General features: G+C 45.3%; 1 protein-coding gene across 1 annotated transcript in view; it reads left to right on the top strand.

Moving 5' to 3' along the window:
* Positions 1–16,394, top strand: part of TENM4 (teneurin transmembrane protein 4) — a 759,511-nt gene that overhangs the window by 669,076 nt on the left and 74,041 nt on the right. The window contains exon 19 of the mRNA XM_061168374.1: positions 11,793–11,912. Coding sequence (XP_061024357.1) covers positions 11,793–11,912 — 120 coding nt within the window. The remainder of the gene's footprint in view (positions 1–11,792; positions 11,913–16,394) is intronic.

The following is a 16,394-nucleotide window of genomic DNA, read 5'->3' as shown; positions in this document are numbered from 1 at the left end:
CCACAAAGTACTCACAGTCTGGAGAAGATAAGGTGTTTGAACAGATGAGTACACTTCAGTGGGAGAGGTACACTATGCTTTCTTCATGAAAGGAGGGAGTGGCTTCTTTGTCCTGGAAAGTCAAGAAGAGCTTTATTGAGAGGCAGGCCTTAAAGGACAGATTAGCAGGAAAGTGGAGAAGAGTCATTTGAGGCAAAGGAACCAACATAGACAAAGTCAGGGAGGCAAGGAAATGCTTGCCAAGACAAAGGTATGAGAAGTAATTTAACATGGCAGCGGCACTGGATGTGCTAAAGAGTGTGCTGCTGCTGCTGCTGCTGCTAAGTCGCTTCAGTCATGTCCGACTCTGTGCGACCCCATAGACAGCAGCCCACCAGGCTCCCCCGTCCCTGGGATTCTCCAGGCAAGAACACTGGAGTGGGTTGCCATTTCCTTCTCCCAATACATGAAAGTGAAAAGTGAAAGTGAAGTCGCTCAGTGCTAAAGAGTGTGGATTTTATCAAATCAAGTTCTATTGGTTTGGGCCTAAGTTTATTGAAAGACATACATAGTAAACCTAGGAAGAGCATTGAAATAAGTTATAAAGAATGAAACACAGCTAGAAGTTAGCTGTTTGAAAAAATCTATTTATTTTTAGCTGCACTGAGTCTTCATTGCTGCACACAGGCTTTCTCTGGCTGCAGTGAGAGGGGGCTACTCTTTGTTGCCATGTGAGGGCTTCTCATCGCAGTGGCTTCTTGTTGAGGAGCACAGGATCTAGGCTCATGGGCTTCAGTAGTTGTGCTGCATGGGCTTAGTGGCCCGGCAGCAAGTGGGATCTTGCCAGACCAGGGATTGAACCCATGTCCACTGCATTGGCAGGCGGGTTCTTAACTTCTGGACCACCAGGAAAGACCCACAGTTATTGCATATAGTAATATACAGCATAGTAGAGCTTATTTCATACAAAGAAAGCAAAGACACACACCGTTATAACTCTAGTGCTGCACCATGGTCCCAGGGTGGCTACCCAATGTGGTCCATGAAGTACAGAAGAAAATATTACAACATCTGTCCACATTTACTTATCTTTAAAAATAAGAATAAATGTTTCCTTGGATGGAACACTCGGTTTTCTCTGATTGGCTTGGTCCCAGTGTTAGCTGGTTATGTCTGAACCAGCACACAAGGTTTTCTGAGGCAGGTGAGGATCTACTCTTCACAGAGCTTTACTGGTTTATTCTTATAAATAATAGAGCTTTACCGTATAGTCAAAGCTATGGTTATTCCACTTGTCATGTGTGGATGTGAGAGTTGTACCATAAAGAAGGTTGACCGCCGAAAAATTGATGCTTTTGAACTGTGGTGTTGGAGAAGACTCTTGAGAGTCCCTTGGACTGTATAGAGATCAAACCAATGAATTCTAAAGGAAATAAACCCTAAGTATTTATTGGAAGGACTGATGCTGAAGCTCCAATACTTTGGCCACCTGATGCGAAGAGCTGAGTCATCAGAAAATTCCCTGATGCTGGGAAAGATTGAGGGCAGGAGGAGAAGGGGACAACAGAGGATGAGATGGTTGGATGGCATCACTGACTCAATGGACATGACTTTGAGCAAGCTCTGAGAGATGGTGAAGGACAGGGAAGGCTGGTGTGCTGCAGTCCATGGGGTCACAAAGATTTGGACACTATTGAGCAACCAAACAACAACAACAAAATTATACCATGATTGTGTTGTATATATGTGGGGTGTGTGTGTGTAAAACCAAACTTACATAAAAAATAGGGTCCAGTGACATAAAAGAATTTTGCAAAGTAAGATGCTAAGTGCAGATATTAAGTTGGTGCAGAGTAATTGCTGGTTTTGCATTGTTGAACTTTGCCATTTGATATTGGAATACATTCTTAAATGTGGTTATGTTATACATCATTTTAATGTACATTTCTTAGTTTTATGTTTTTTGCTAATGAATTATTACTCACTGTTTATTTTATATGTATTTTAGACTATAGAAATGATGTTAGACAAAAGGCAAATTCAAGCAGTTTTCTTATTTGAGTTCAAAATGGGTCATCAGGCAGCAGAGACAACCCCCAACATCAGCAACACATTTGGCCCAGGAACTGCTAATGAACTTACAGTGCAGTGGTGGTTCAAGAAGTTTTACAAAGGAGACGAGAGCCTTGAAGATGAGGAGCATAGTAGCCGGCCATCAGGAGCTGACCGTGACCAACTGAGAGCAATGACCGAGGCTGATCCTCTTACATATATGTGAGAAGTTGTCCAGGATGTCAACATCAACCATTCTATAGTCATGCAGCATCTGAAGCAAACTGGAAAGGCGAAAAAGCTCAATGAGTGAGTGCCTCATAAGCTGACCACAAATCAGAAAAATTGTCTTGAAGTGTCCTCTTACTCTACTCGACAGCAGACCATTTCTTGATCAGATTGTGACATACGATGAAAAGTAGATTTTATATGATAACCAGTGATGATCAACGGTTCATCATAGTGGTTGGACCAAGAAGAAGCTCCAAAGCACTTGCCAAAGCCAAAGTTGCACCAGAAAACGGGTCATGGTCACTGTTTGGTGGCCTGCTGCTGGTCTGATACACTACAGCTTTCTGAACCCTGGTGAAACCATTACATCTGAGAAGTATACTCAGCAAATTGATGAGATACACCAAAAACTGCAATTCCTACAGCCAGCGTTGGTCAAAAGAATGGGCCCAGTTCTTCTCCACAACAATGCCCAGCTGCATGTCATACAACCAATGCTTCAAATGGTGAATGAATTGGGCTACAAAGTTTTGCCTCATAGCCCATATTCAGGTGACCTCTCACCAACTGACTACCACTTAGTCAAGCATCTCAACAACTTTTTGCACAGAAAATGCTTCCACAACCAGCAGGATGTAGAAAATCATTTCCAAGAGTTCATCCAATCCCAAAGCACAGATTTTTATGCTACAGAAATAAGTAAACTTATTTCTCGTTGGCAAAAATGTATTGATTGTAATGGTTCCTATTTTGATGAATGAAGATGTGTTTGAGCCTAGTGCTTCGGCTTCCCAGGTAAAGAGTCTGCCTGCAATGTGGGAGACCCGGGTTCAATCCCTGGGTCAGGAAGATCCCCTAAAGAAGGAAATGGCAACCCACTCCCATATTCTTGTCTGGAGAATCCCCGTGGACAGAGGAGCCTAGTGGGACACAGTTCATGGGGTTGCAAAGAGTCAGACACAACTGAGTGACTTCACTTTCACTTTTGAACCTAGTTATCATGGTTGAAAATTCACAATCCAAAACCACTATTACTCTTGCACCAACCTAATACCAGCTGACAGTCAAATGGCAGAGCTGATATTTCTATTCCTGGTACAAAGTCTGCCTCAACTCCACTACGAAGGATCATTAAAAACAGGAATGATCATTCTCATTAGATCTAACAAAAAGGGAAGCAGAAGACTCAAAATTATCAAAACTAGTTGAAATATTCATTTTTGTGCATTAAGCCTTGCACCAAGCATATATTATGCTTTCCAGTATTAGCTGATGATGGTAGCACCTGTTTACAACTTATTAATATAGATATATCCATGGAGCCTGCACAAAATGTTTACAGAAAAGGTGTGTGATCAAAAAGGGCTTTCAGAGCCCTGCTCTGATGGTGTGAACTCTGATTTTTTAGGCAGCTAAAACAAATTGAGATCCTCAGTTGTTTAGTTGCATATCTGTGTCAAGTGGTAAGTAGCCTAAGAGGTGAAGTAACTTTCCTGAGTCCTCATGGATAGTAAATGAAATATTTTCTTTAATGTACTTTTTATTTTTTGGCCGTACCACATGATATGTGGAATCTTAGTTCCCCAACCAGGGATTGAACCCACACACCCTGCATTGAAAGCACAGAGTCCTAACTACTGGACCACCAGAGAAATCCCATAAATGAAGTCTTGAATTTGAATCCTGGCTCTTCAGCCACTCTTGTGAGAATGGGCCAGTCCATCCCCTGCCTAGACTTTATTTCCTCACTTCTGCAATGAGAAGTGCTAAGGAGATGATCAGGATGGCGTCTTCTCGCATGTCACGACTAGGTGGAAGACATCAGGCTAGAAAAGCTGGTTGAAGAAATGGAAGCAGAGCCCCAGGATGGAAAGGTCAGAAGAGAAAGCTGCAGAGCAGCCCATGTGGCCAGGCTGGAAAGAAGTCACAGAGGCTGCCAGGTGGACAGGGTCAGGCTTTGACTGGGAACCCCCTTGATGGAGGTCATATGACCCTCCATATATGAGGTGGGGCTTCTCATTTGGGCCCACAGAGGGTTCTTATAGGACTTCCCTGGTGGCCCAGACAGTAAAGTATCCACCTGCAATGCAGGAGATTCAGATTCAGTTCTCGGGTTGGGAAGATCTCCTGGAGGGCAGGGCATGGCAACCTGGTCCAGTATTCTTGCCTGGAGAATCCCCACAGACAGAGGAGCCTTCAGTCCATGGGGTCGCAAAAGAGTCAGACATGACTGAGCAACTAACACACTTATTTTCAAGGTTCTTACAAGAGGGTATAGATGAAGTGTAGTAGGTGCTGGAGAGATCCCCCGTCAGTCAGCATGAGTTAGGAGAAAACAGTTTAAAGGGTTGATACAAGTCAAGCATATAAATCTGTGTAAAGTAGGTAATGCAGAGGAGTGATTTGCATAACCAACAGTGGCAGACGGTAGCAAATGCTCCACAGCAGAGAAAAGGCCAGAGTTGTCTTTGCGCCTTGATAGATCCCAAAGGATGATTCCACTTTTCCTGAATACCAGCTTCATTAGCTGTTTCCATTTAATAACAGCAACAACAACAAAAAAAAACTCAAGCTGCAGTTTTTCTTTGCTTTTGTCTGTCTTCTTGTATAATACACACTGAATAAGAAATCTAACTGAATTTCCAGCATTCTTTTTTTTTTAATTTTGCAAAATTTTAAGTGTACAGAAGAGTAGTAGGACTGCAGGCAGAAGTGGGCAGATCCTCTCAGGGAGGGAACCAAGGCTTGGGATGCAGCTAGCTTGTGACCACCTTGGAAGCCCAGCTTCAGCAGCCCTCTGTGCCCTAGCCATATCGCTGTCAAGGCCACATAGCTCAGAGTTCTTTGGTATCTCCCTCACCTTCAGTTACAGAAACACATCAGTTCTTTATTCATTCAGTAAATAATTTATCAAGAACTTACTCTGCTCCATGCATTCAAATTCCAGGGCAAACCCCTGTGTTGGCAGAGGCTTTTTCTTGCCCACTCAGAAATGAGCATCACCCATGCTTGGTGCTGGCAGTCCAACAGTGAGGGGGCTGTGGTCCCTGTCTTCAAGGAGCTCATGATCTGGGAGATCACAAGATTGCCCGATACCCTGACAACACTCAGAGTCTTTGCAGAGACAGCCCGGGGGTGCAAGTGCTGGGGTACCACTCCAGGTGGGGTCTGAGGATGTGAGCAGGTGGTTTTCAGGTGAAGAGAATGGGTGGAAGGTTCCATGTAGGGGGAAAATTTTAGAAATAAGTGTAAGCATTGTATGAGCTCCATGAGGATTCTGAAGCCATGTGTAGTAGGGCTGCTTGAGCTGGATTGAGTAGCACCAGATTAAAGCCATCATACATGCCACTTTACATCCAGCTGGGAAAAACTTCAGCCGCATGAACAGATGGGAGAATGGAGGTCCAGAGAGATCAGGTGCACTGTGGGGTCATGCTAAAGTCAGAGCTGAGATCTGACCCCCTGCCCAGGGCTCTTTCACTACAGCCCTCCACTTCTCCCCAATGGGCAGCTCGGCTGAGTTTTGTATTTGCTTGGTTCTATTTCACAATGGTGTTGTCTCTCCAACACTTCCCGCTCATGATCCAAACCTGGCGACTGTCCCCGGGAAGCAGTCAGGCAGATCTTCCCCATCACTGGCATCAGCCAGGGCACCTCAGTTGGGCCCAGAGTGTATGGTTGGGCCAATGCCAGAGAGTTTGACACCCCCCCCCCACCCTTGGCCTGGCACGAGCGCTCCTTCCTGGCAGAGTTCACCCAGCCTAATTGCTTGTTTTGTATCCCAGCTGCCTGACATATGCCAAACCCATGTGTTGACTCACTGGTGTCAGACAACTATACTCAGACGTTTCAAATTGGCCTTGGTGAGCTCCAGCCAGCAACTGGGGACTATAATCCATGTATTTCTATAACCCCAGCACCTAACACAGTGCCTAGCTTTGAGTAGATGCCTTGTGTTCTAAATTATGTGAATTTCAGTGAGTGCAGGTGAATAACAGTAGTAAGAAGAAGGACCTGGAAGTACTGGGAGACCTAGCTTTGAGCCCGCTGAGTTCTTTGTTGTATGACCTTGAGCAAGTCTGCTCTCTCTGAACTTCAGTTACTTGATCATTTCTCACCTAATAAGCACTCGAGGAGAATATCGCATGCTTACCCAGCCCTCGGAGATGGAAGCACGTGGGATAGCTGTGCAAATGTGAATGGTATCACTGGATGACAGCCACATCGTGGAGACATACTTGGAAGGTTTAGAGCAGCCTAGCAGAGGGGTGATTAATTGTGCCAGGAAGAATTGGCAACAGCCTCACTGAAGTGATGACAGCTTAGATGGGACCCCACAAATGAGTGGAAAATAACCCCGTTATGCCAAGACAGTGACCACAGAAAAGCAAAACACGTCAACTGTAGGACTGATGGAAAGAGGACCATATGAGCCAGCCAAGAAGCCAAGTTGTTGGCAGTGATTTTCACCCTGCATTAGTGATTTCTCACCAAGGCGATCTTCCATTATAGAATTTCACAGTCAGAGCAGCACCTATTTCTGAGATGCACTGATCCTTAGTATGAGGGTCCGTCTTCCAGCGGTGGACCAAGCTGGCTCATACCAGTTCACAGGGACTGTTTATTAAGTGTTCAGGAATTCTGCAAGCTAGTTCTTAAGCACAATAATTATTTTAAAAACTACATAACATCACAAATTATATTAAAAGCCAAGGTAATAAATAATCAAAACTTACCACTTCCTGGTTATTTCACTGTTTCATCATCATCTTTGTTCTAGAGTTTATTTAGGTCTCTTGTGTCTCTGTGATGGAAATACTGCTATCTCATGGTGTCCTGTTGGCCATCTCTTCCCAACTCTGGATGTGGTGGCATCTCATAGGTAGTATGGAATCAGCTATGGTGGAAGTCTTTACACCACAGAAATAGGCAAATGCCGCAAGTTAAAGTCACTTTTCTTTGGAAAGCCAGTTGTTAAACATTCGCCACTGACCCAATGGTGGTATCCGATAAATACCTGGATGAAGAAAGAAAGCATTTGGGAGCCCAACACCCACATCTCTTCAGACCTCCCTAGACAAAAACACGAGGCAGGAGATACATTTCGAAGAACCATCCATGGAGCAGACTCCCCCAACTTCCGTTGTTCCATTGGAAGACTTTATGTTGAACTGGGCTTTTCTTGACAACTGAAAGTCATGGTCAAATTGAAGGAGGATGGAAGTGTTTTTCTCCAGGACTCAATTTCTAAGCCAAATGCCTGTTTCGGCAGGAGGCCTCTGTGGCCCACTGGGGTCCAGGGAGTCAACTTAATCTTCTCCAGAATCCAAGGCAATCCACAGGAGCCCAGGCTGAAATTACATCTGCTCGGGCTTGCCGAGGTGGAGGTGACGTGATGGCCAAATGGTGCTGATTTAATGTTGCCCAATTATCAGGAAATCCCTGAAGGGAGATAAATCAGAGGCGGCCAGCCTGCCTGTGGATGAGGGGCAGCAGCCAGGGCAGCCCCCCAAAGGAAACCATCCCCAGAGGGCTGGTTATTGTCCAGACAGACTCAGAAGGCACATATGTCAGGGGGAGGCTGGAGAGGAGCCAGCACCAGGAGATGCGATCTGTTAGTAATTCTCTAGAAGGACAGAGTTCCAGCAAATAAGAAATCCAATTTTCCTCCATTAGAGAAAGCATCTCTCAGTACTGGCTGAATACAATTGAAGGAATAAATCTTTCCCATTAGCGGAGAGATAATTTTAGCTAAATATATTGGGAGACCTTCAGAACAGGACAGAGAGTCTTTGCCTGAGCCTCACCTGTTTAACTTGCTTGCCATGTAATTACATTTAGACCAAGGGCCTCGGAAGGAAACCACTGACTGAATTAACATTAACCAGATTGTGGGGGTGGGGGGAAGGGGAGTGGGCGGGGCCGGGGGGGTGCGGTGAGGTGCTCAGTGCATTGTGGGTAATCATCCCTGCCTTCAGAAAGGATAAGCTCACACCATCGAGCCCAGCTGCTTACAAGCCTGGTGTTAATTGCTTTTCTCATCAAACAGAGAAAAGTTTATCACTCTAGGAAGCTAGAGATGTTGGTACCTAATAAAGCAGAGGCAGAGTTTGAGATCTTTCTTTTTAGGCCTCTTCACTAGCTCTTCCCCAGGCCAGAAAAAAGCCTTCCCAACTGAGGTGAATGGAGAAGGTGATCTGGACATCCACGCCTACATCTCTGCCTAAGATTTGTCTTGTCCACGAGGGCTGTCTCCCCAGCACCCTGAACCCTTAGGACCTTGACACCAGTGAGCATCTCCACATCCACCCATTGGCAGTGGTGTGCAGACTGGTCTAGAGTTGAATCCAGAGCTGAGGCCTGGACTTCAGGGCTGGCTCTGCCCCTACCTCCCTGTGTGGATGGAGCAAATACCATGACGTCTGTGGACCGAGTTTCCTCCTCTTCCGCTAACTCAGTGATTTTCTTTCTTTTTTATTAGTTGGAGGCTAATTACTTTACAATATTGTAGTGGTTTTTGCCATACATTGACATGAATCAGCCATGGATTTACATGTGTTCCCCATCCCGATCCCCCCTCCCACATCCCTCCCCATCCCATCCCTCTGGGTATTCCCAGTGTACCAGCCCTGAGCACTTGTCTGTGAGTTTCAAACTTGCTTTCCTCTGGCTTCTCCAAACAGTAAGACTCCACAGAATTGCCTTCAGGACCATCCCAAGTGGAAAAGGTTGCCCCACCCCTACTTCATCTGGAGATTTTGTTTTTAGTGGTTTTCCACTTGGGGATCCTTATAAAACATCATCTGCTAAGAAGATACTGTTTCTGAAATATTTGAAAAACATCATTCTAGATGATCTATGATTGTTCCACTTATTTACTCAGTTCACTGTATATGTTTGTTTAAACAATCACCTCCTTGAAGAGGGACATGGAAACCCACTCCAGTGTTCTGGCCTGGAGAATCCCATGGACAGAGGAGCCTGGTGGGCTACAGTCCATGGGGTCACAAAGACTCAGACATGACTGAAGCAACTTAGCACACATGCAAACAGTCACCTAGTACTAGTTAGGCATTTCCAGTTGCTCTAGAGAGAGAGAGAAAAAAAAAGAGTAGACTTTGACTGTGGCCTTAAAGAGCTGGTGATCCAGTGGAGAGGAGAAACATGTACTGTGTGGTAGGGCATCAAGGGGTTTGTACCAGGTTTCAGAAGAGACTGTGACTGGTGCTAATTAGGGGCATCAAAAAAGGCTTCAGGGAAGAGGTGTTGTTTGAAGCTGGGTCTTTAAGGATGAGAATGTGGGGAGAGGGTTGCAGGATAATGACATCTGAGGAAGATGGAGGAACATTGCAGATACACAGAGGCTTTAAACATTTGTCTGACAAGTCTATGGCTTGTTGCCTGGAATATAGAAGGAGAATAGGGAGGTGGTGTTGGGAGAGGTGCCAGGTTCCAGAACCTGCTCTGAAGGGAGCTGAGCTTTTGCCCTTCTCCTGTCTCCTGAGCCAGGTGAGAGGAAGTGCCCTCCATCCTGGTCACTTTCTTCAGTGTCTGCTTCCAGTGAGACTATTGTGCCAGCAATAACCACTGTCATGTATGGAGTTACTCTGAACATGGATGAAAAACAGAGAATCAAAGAGCTGTGACCAAGTCACATGACTCCAAATTCATATGCATAACTATACTGTAGGGTTTCTCTGGTGGCTCAGGTGGTGAAACAATCTGCCTGCAATGTGGGAGACCCAGGTTCGATCCCTGGGTCGGGAAGATCCCCTGGAGAAGGAAATGGTAACCCACTCCAGTATTCTTACCTGGAAAAGTCCTTGGACAGAGGAGTCTGGCAGGCTACAGTCCATGGGGTCACAAACAGTTGGACACAACTGAGCAATAATGCAACACAGACAACTATACTGTACGGTCCACTTGGATCAGTCATCTCCTTACAGCATTGTACAGTATCTGTAGAAGATAACCTCTAAGTGAGATAGCTGAAAATTTTTCTCGATAATAATTCTTTAGAGAACAGTGTGATGACTTAGTAGGTTAGTGCAAAAGTAGTTGTGGTTTTACATTGTTGAACTTTGCCGTTTGATATTGGGAATACATTCTGAAATAAATGTGGTTTGTTATACATCATTTTAATGCATATTCCTCATGCATATTTTAATACATTTTAATACATATTCCTCCTTTATGTATTTTGCTAGTGACTTATTAGTTGCTGCTTATTTTTACTTATTTTATACTGTAGAAATGATGTTAGACAAAAAGCAAATTGATGCGAAATTTTTTATTCGAGTTCAAAATGGGTCATAAAGCAGCAGAGACAACTCACAACATCAATCATGAATTTGGCCCAGGAACTGCTAACAAATGTACAGGGCAGTGGTGGTTCAAAAAGTTTTGCAAAGGAGACAAGAGCCTTGAAGATGAGCACAGTGGTCGGCCATTAGAAGTTGACAATGACCAGTTGAGAGCATTATCAAACCTGATCCTCTTATAACTGCGCAAGAAGTTGCCAAAGAACTCAACATTGACCATTCTATGGTCATTCAGCATTGGAAGCAAATTGGAAAGGTGAAAAAGCTCCATCAGTGGGTGCCTCAAGAGCTGACTGCAAATTTTTTAAAAATTGTTGTTTTGAAGTGTCATCTTCTTTTATTCTACACAACAGTGAACCATCTCTCAATCAGATTGTGATGTGCAATGAAAAGTGGATTTTATACAACAACCAGTGATGACCAGCTCAGTAATTAGACCAAGAAGAAGCTTCAAAGCATTTCCCAAAGCCAAACTTATACTGATTAAAAAAAAAAAAGTCATGGTCACGGTTTGGTGGTCTGCTGCTGGTCTGTCTGCTTCACTAGAGCTTTCTGAACCCCAACAAAAGCATTACATCTGAGAAGCATGCTCTGTGAACCGATGAGATGCACTGAAAACTGCAACACCTGCATCCGGCACTGATCAACTAAAAAGACCCAATTCTCCATGGTAACACCTGACTACACGGCACACAACTGTCATTTCAAAAGTTGAATATATTGGGCTATGAAGTTTTGCATCATCCACCATACTCACCAGATCTGTCGCCAACCAACTATCACTTCTTCAGGCATCTTGACAACTTTTTGCAGGGAAAACAATTCCACAATCAGTAGGAGACAGAAAATGCTTTCCAATATTTCCTCGAATCCCAAAGCACAGATTTTTACATTACAGGAATAAACAAACTTATTTCTCATTAGCAAAAAATGTGTTCATTGTGACGGTTCCTATTTTGATTAACAAAGATGTATTTGAGCCTAGTTATAATGATTTAACATTCACAGTCAGAGGCCATATTAACTTTTGTACTAATCTAAAAAGATTGAGGCAGTAAATTAAAAAAAAGTAGTGTTTATCCTGAGTGGAATCCATGAGCCCCTAGGTGCCGAGATATATCTGAGTGACCTGCCTTCTGTCTTCTTACCTGCTAGCCAGGGTTCTAGCATCATAACTAGGTCATGTTATTCTCTCTCTTCTACCCGCAGGCATGCATGTGTCATTCGTGGTCAAGTCATGACATCAGATGGGACCCCACTGGTTGGTGTGAATATCAGTTTTGTCAATAACCCTCTCTTTGGATACACGATCAGCAGGCAGGATGGCAGGTAAGAGGACTTTTGGCAACCAGAGCTAGTAAAGACCCTGTACTCGTGGTCTTGCCAGCGTAGCTGCTGCTGGAATGATATTGTGTAGAGAGGATGGGAGCTGGAGTCAGAGGACCTGCATCCATGTGCCCAACCCTGCAACTCACTCGCTGTGAGTAAGGTCTTGTAGCTGACTCTGTCCTGAGTCACCTTGGCTCTAAATTAAGCAGTTTTTTTCTTATTTGGTTCTCAGAGTAAGCACTAGGTACCTTATATATATTTTCCTGTTTCATAGCTTATGATATAAAATACTGTCACATGGACCATTTTCTACAGACCAGACAGCTCCTAAAGTCTTAGCATTCCTGCTGCATGGTGCCCATCTGCAACCACCTAGGTCTATGGAAGCTACTGATTGATAACTGAACTCTGACCTTCAGATCCCTGTGAGGACCTTTAGTTTACCAGCCTGAATGAAGTCAAGTCTCTCTGATCACTCTAGCTCCCCCGTTTGCTGGCCATGTGTTCTTGGACCCATCTCCAAGCCTTTCTTGGCCTCACGTTCTTCATCTGTTAGATGGTCCCTGATATTATCATTCTTACATAGCAGCGGTCAGCATTCAATTCTTTGATAGACAAACGCCATGTGCATACTAGGTGTTTAATAAGTCTTAGTTCCCTGCCCCACTCTGGTTCACCCTGTATCTTCAGGGTCTAACACATAGTAAGTATACAGTAAATATTAGCTATTTATTAAAATTACAAATTAAGAAGGTGATGATTCCAGTGCAAGCCATAAGACTATTTCAGAGAGAAGGGGAGGGAAAGGAGGAAAGTGGGATATTTAGGCTGTCAGTGGTGACAAGTCCTCTATTTTTAATAAAATCAGGTGGTGGCAGTCCATCTGGCTAAGTGTGGACCCATAAGGTTGATTTTCACTCTGTGTTGGAAATTGTGCTCCAGCCTGATTGATTTTAGCGCCTCTTTAATCCAATCTCAGATGTGAACGTGTCCTGGCCGAGGTGATAATGAAGTAGAGGCTCATCTGTTTGTAGACATGTGTGCCTCTTAGATGGGACTGACATGCTCAGCATGGGGAGCCCACTCCCCCCTCCTCCCCCTCCCTGTGAATGGAAGAGGTTGGCGGCCAGTCCCCAGGGGCCATCTTCCCCAGGCCAGGCCACCGATCCCCAGAAGCACCTCAGCGTAGACTCACGCTATAGCACAGAGGAGTCTCCTCCCTCCTGGTGTTTCTACCACCTTCCACCTTTGGGCTGCCTGCTTTATGGAAATGGCAGATGTGAGCACTTGTAGGCAACAGGTATCCTGACTACAGTATTACCTGCTGTGAGACAGTCATCAGAAAGGAGTCATGGGGACTGCTTTTTTTTGCCATAAAACTTGTCCAGGAAACTTCCCAGGTGGTCTAGTGGTTAAGACTCCGTGCTTCCACTGCAGGGGGCAGGAGTTCAATCCCTGGTCAGGGAACTAAGATCCTGTATACTGCACAGCATGGCCAAAACTTCTTTTTTTTTTTTTTTTTTTTAATTAAAAAAAAATAAAAAACTCATCCATCGTTCTTGTGAGATGGCAAATCATCCATCCTCGGCGCACTGTGCTTGGTTAGGACGGGTCCATAATGCACACCAGAGTCCACTAAGTTCGGTGGTCCTGGGGCAGTGCCCACTTAGCACCTCCAGGCTTTGATTCCTCCTGTTGTGCTGTCCCTGCATCTCCACATGAGATCATGGTGGTCCTGGGTGGTGTCAGTCATATTTCCTGCACCAGCCAACGAAATCACACCAGAGTAGCCAGACTCTGCCATAACCTAGAGCTTGAGTTTCAGAACACTTCTTACCAGTGCATTTATGGGGCTTGCATTTTCTTCCCATCTCAGATACTACATAATGTATGGGAAAGTCATTACTTATTCTCTAAGCGCTACTTATTCTCTGAAGAGCCCTGTTTGTTATATGTGAGTGGGGAGCATCTTGCCAGTTTCCCTCCCCTTTGTCCCTGACTCACCTTGTCTGTTACCTCTCACACCCAGGAGAAACTGAAAGGCTGGAGACACAGCCTGGAGATGATAATATATGCAAGTCCATGGACCAGGTCCAATTCATCTTTGTATGCCTCACTTTCGCTGCAGGCACTTTGCCTTTACCCAGATCCCCACCCCCCCACACACTTACACACACACACCCTCACACTTCACACACACACACACACACACACACACACACACACACACCCCATGCTGAAATGCCAGACCTCAAGTCGTAAGAAGATTTCACAAACAGAAAACAGTAGCAGGGAAGCTAGCCAAACAGATCATTAGAAAGATGGAAAATAGAAGTCATGAAGAAAAATTTTAGAAGAATTAGCAGACAAGAGAGGCAGCTCAGGGACTTCCCTGGTGGTCTAGTGGCTGGGGCTCTGTGCTCCCAATGCAGGGGGCCAGGGTTCAATCCCTGGTCAGGGAACTTGATCCCACATGCTGCAGCTAAGGCCGGGAACAGCCAAATAAATAAATAAAATAAATAAATATTTAAAAAAAAAAAAAAAAAAGAGAGGCAGCTCAGACTCACTGAAGCACAAAGCCCAGGGAATGGAGCCCAGTGCTTTCCTCATCCATTATCTCATCTATCTAATTAATAACTCAGCCAAGTAACAAGGATCACCAACTTCATCTCAGACGAGGAGATTGAGGCTCAGACAGGTGATGTAAGTCTCTTACGGGCTAAGCAGCAGTGCTATGACCGGCCGTCACTAAGTTTGGGCTTCATGTGAGAAGCAGGCCTTCCCTTTGAGGTCAGAATCACATCCGTGTCTGCAGCAAGGTTTCCCTTCAGATGAGTGGGACTGGCTCTTGGCAGCAGCCACCCCCAGCTGGCTCATGGCCTTGAGAAAGTGTCTTTTCATTTTCTCTTCTCTCCCCCTCCACACTCATCCTCATGTGAAGGGAGCTTGTAAGTCAGGCCACAGTTCTGCTTGACAGTTAAAAATGTTCCGTCACCCTCTTCACCTGGAACTCCCACAACATTGTTAATCGGCTATACCCCAATACAAAATGTTTTTGGTGTTAAAAGAAAATGTCCGGTCAAAGTACAAATGCTGTCATTTCTGTGACAGAAAACTTGTTCCCTGGCTGTTTTCCCCAGACAAAGCCAACACGTAAACTCGTAGCTGAAAATAAACACCTTCCCTGGGTTTTCTCCGTCATTATGTATTGAAGGATGGGGGTACCCAACTTCCTCTACACAGGGTTTGCAGAACCCAAAGGGGCTCAGTGAAGAGCAGGCAAGGCAGATAAAAAGCTTCAGCATAACACAGAAAAGTCAGGCTTTGGACTTGGGAACCCGAATCTGAGGGCACCATCTACCAAGAGCAAGATCTGATGCCAGTTCAGTGCAAAACCTCTGCAGCTTCTAGAAGGGGGAAGAGCAACCTGGAGCAATGAGGCTAATCCTGCCGGGTGTGTTTATCTGGGATGAAAATGAGGTCCTGTGGCAGAGTCTCAAAAACCAACTGCACAGGTAAACATTGGATTGACTTAGAGTAATAGCCAAGAGGAAAGAACTTAGGGTGTTTAGTGTACAGTCATTTCAGAAGAAATTGACAGTGTCACTCATGCCTTCATTCCATAAACTATTCATATAACCGTGAAACTCTGGATTAAGTTTGGAGAGACTGAGCGAAATCGGTGTCCCTGGGTCTGAGGGTGAATGTGGGATTCCAGTGCACAGTGATGTGGGCTCTTAGGGGGAGTGTACACGGTGCAGAGGGGACCCGGGGAGGGGACTGGAATCCTGAGGGGGCCAGGAGTTAGCAGAAGCCCTCCATCCAAAAGGGCAAGATGAGGACAGGCCTTGGAAATGCATCCTGAGAGTAAGAGCTGGAGGGCTCTGTCCAAAGGGACTTCAGAGCTAGGAGGTGGCAGGTGGATGGGATCAGCATTTACAAGTCCTAGAGGACTGTCCAAGGCAGAGGCAGACTAGTGAAGTCACCCCAGCAGGAAGAACAGGCCTAGTGGCTAAGGCGCTGTAAGGAGAGGAAGCCAGGCCCACTCCCCTCCCCCCAGAAAAGTCTATTAGCAGCTAGAACTAACCAGAAATGAGACAGTCCTGCTGGGGGCAGAGCATCTCCTCATCACTGGGAATTTGGCTCCTTGTTGGTGATTCTGCAGAAGGAAGTACAGCATCAGATTCAGAGAGAGGACCAGGTCAGATGGCAGTGAAGTTCGCTTCCAGTGAGTCAGCTGTTACTTGATTTTGAACTTTCTGTTTTGACGGGGGTGGGTCTGAATTAATCTTGTTGCGCATTGAACATGAGGTCTTAAGAAGCAGCCACACGCTCTACTTGACAAAGCAGACCCAGCCTGGGGAACTAGGGATGTACCTGGGCTTACCACTGGGCCCCCTTTCCCATCTTCTATAACGTGAGCTCGCCTGGTCTCAGACTACAAAGCTGCAGAGCCCCCAGCTCAGACACTGTATGAGGCAG

This window comes from Dama dama, chromosome 2 (assembly GCF_033118175.1).
Source record: "Dama dama isolate Ldn47 chromosome 2, ASM3311817v1, whole genome shotgun sequence".
Lineage (NCBI taxonomy): Eukaryota > Metazoa > Chordata > Mammalia > Artiodactyla > Cervidae > Dama > Dama dama.
This window is presented reverse-complemented; position numbering and strand designations above follow the sequence as displayed.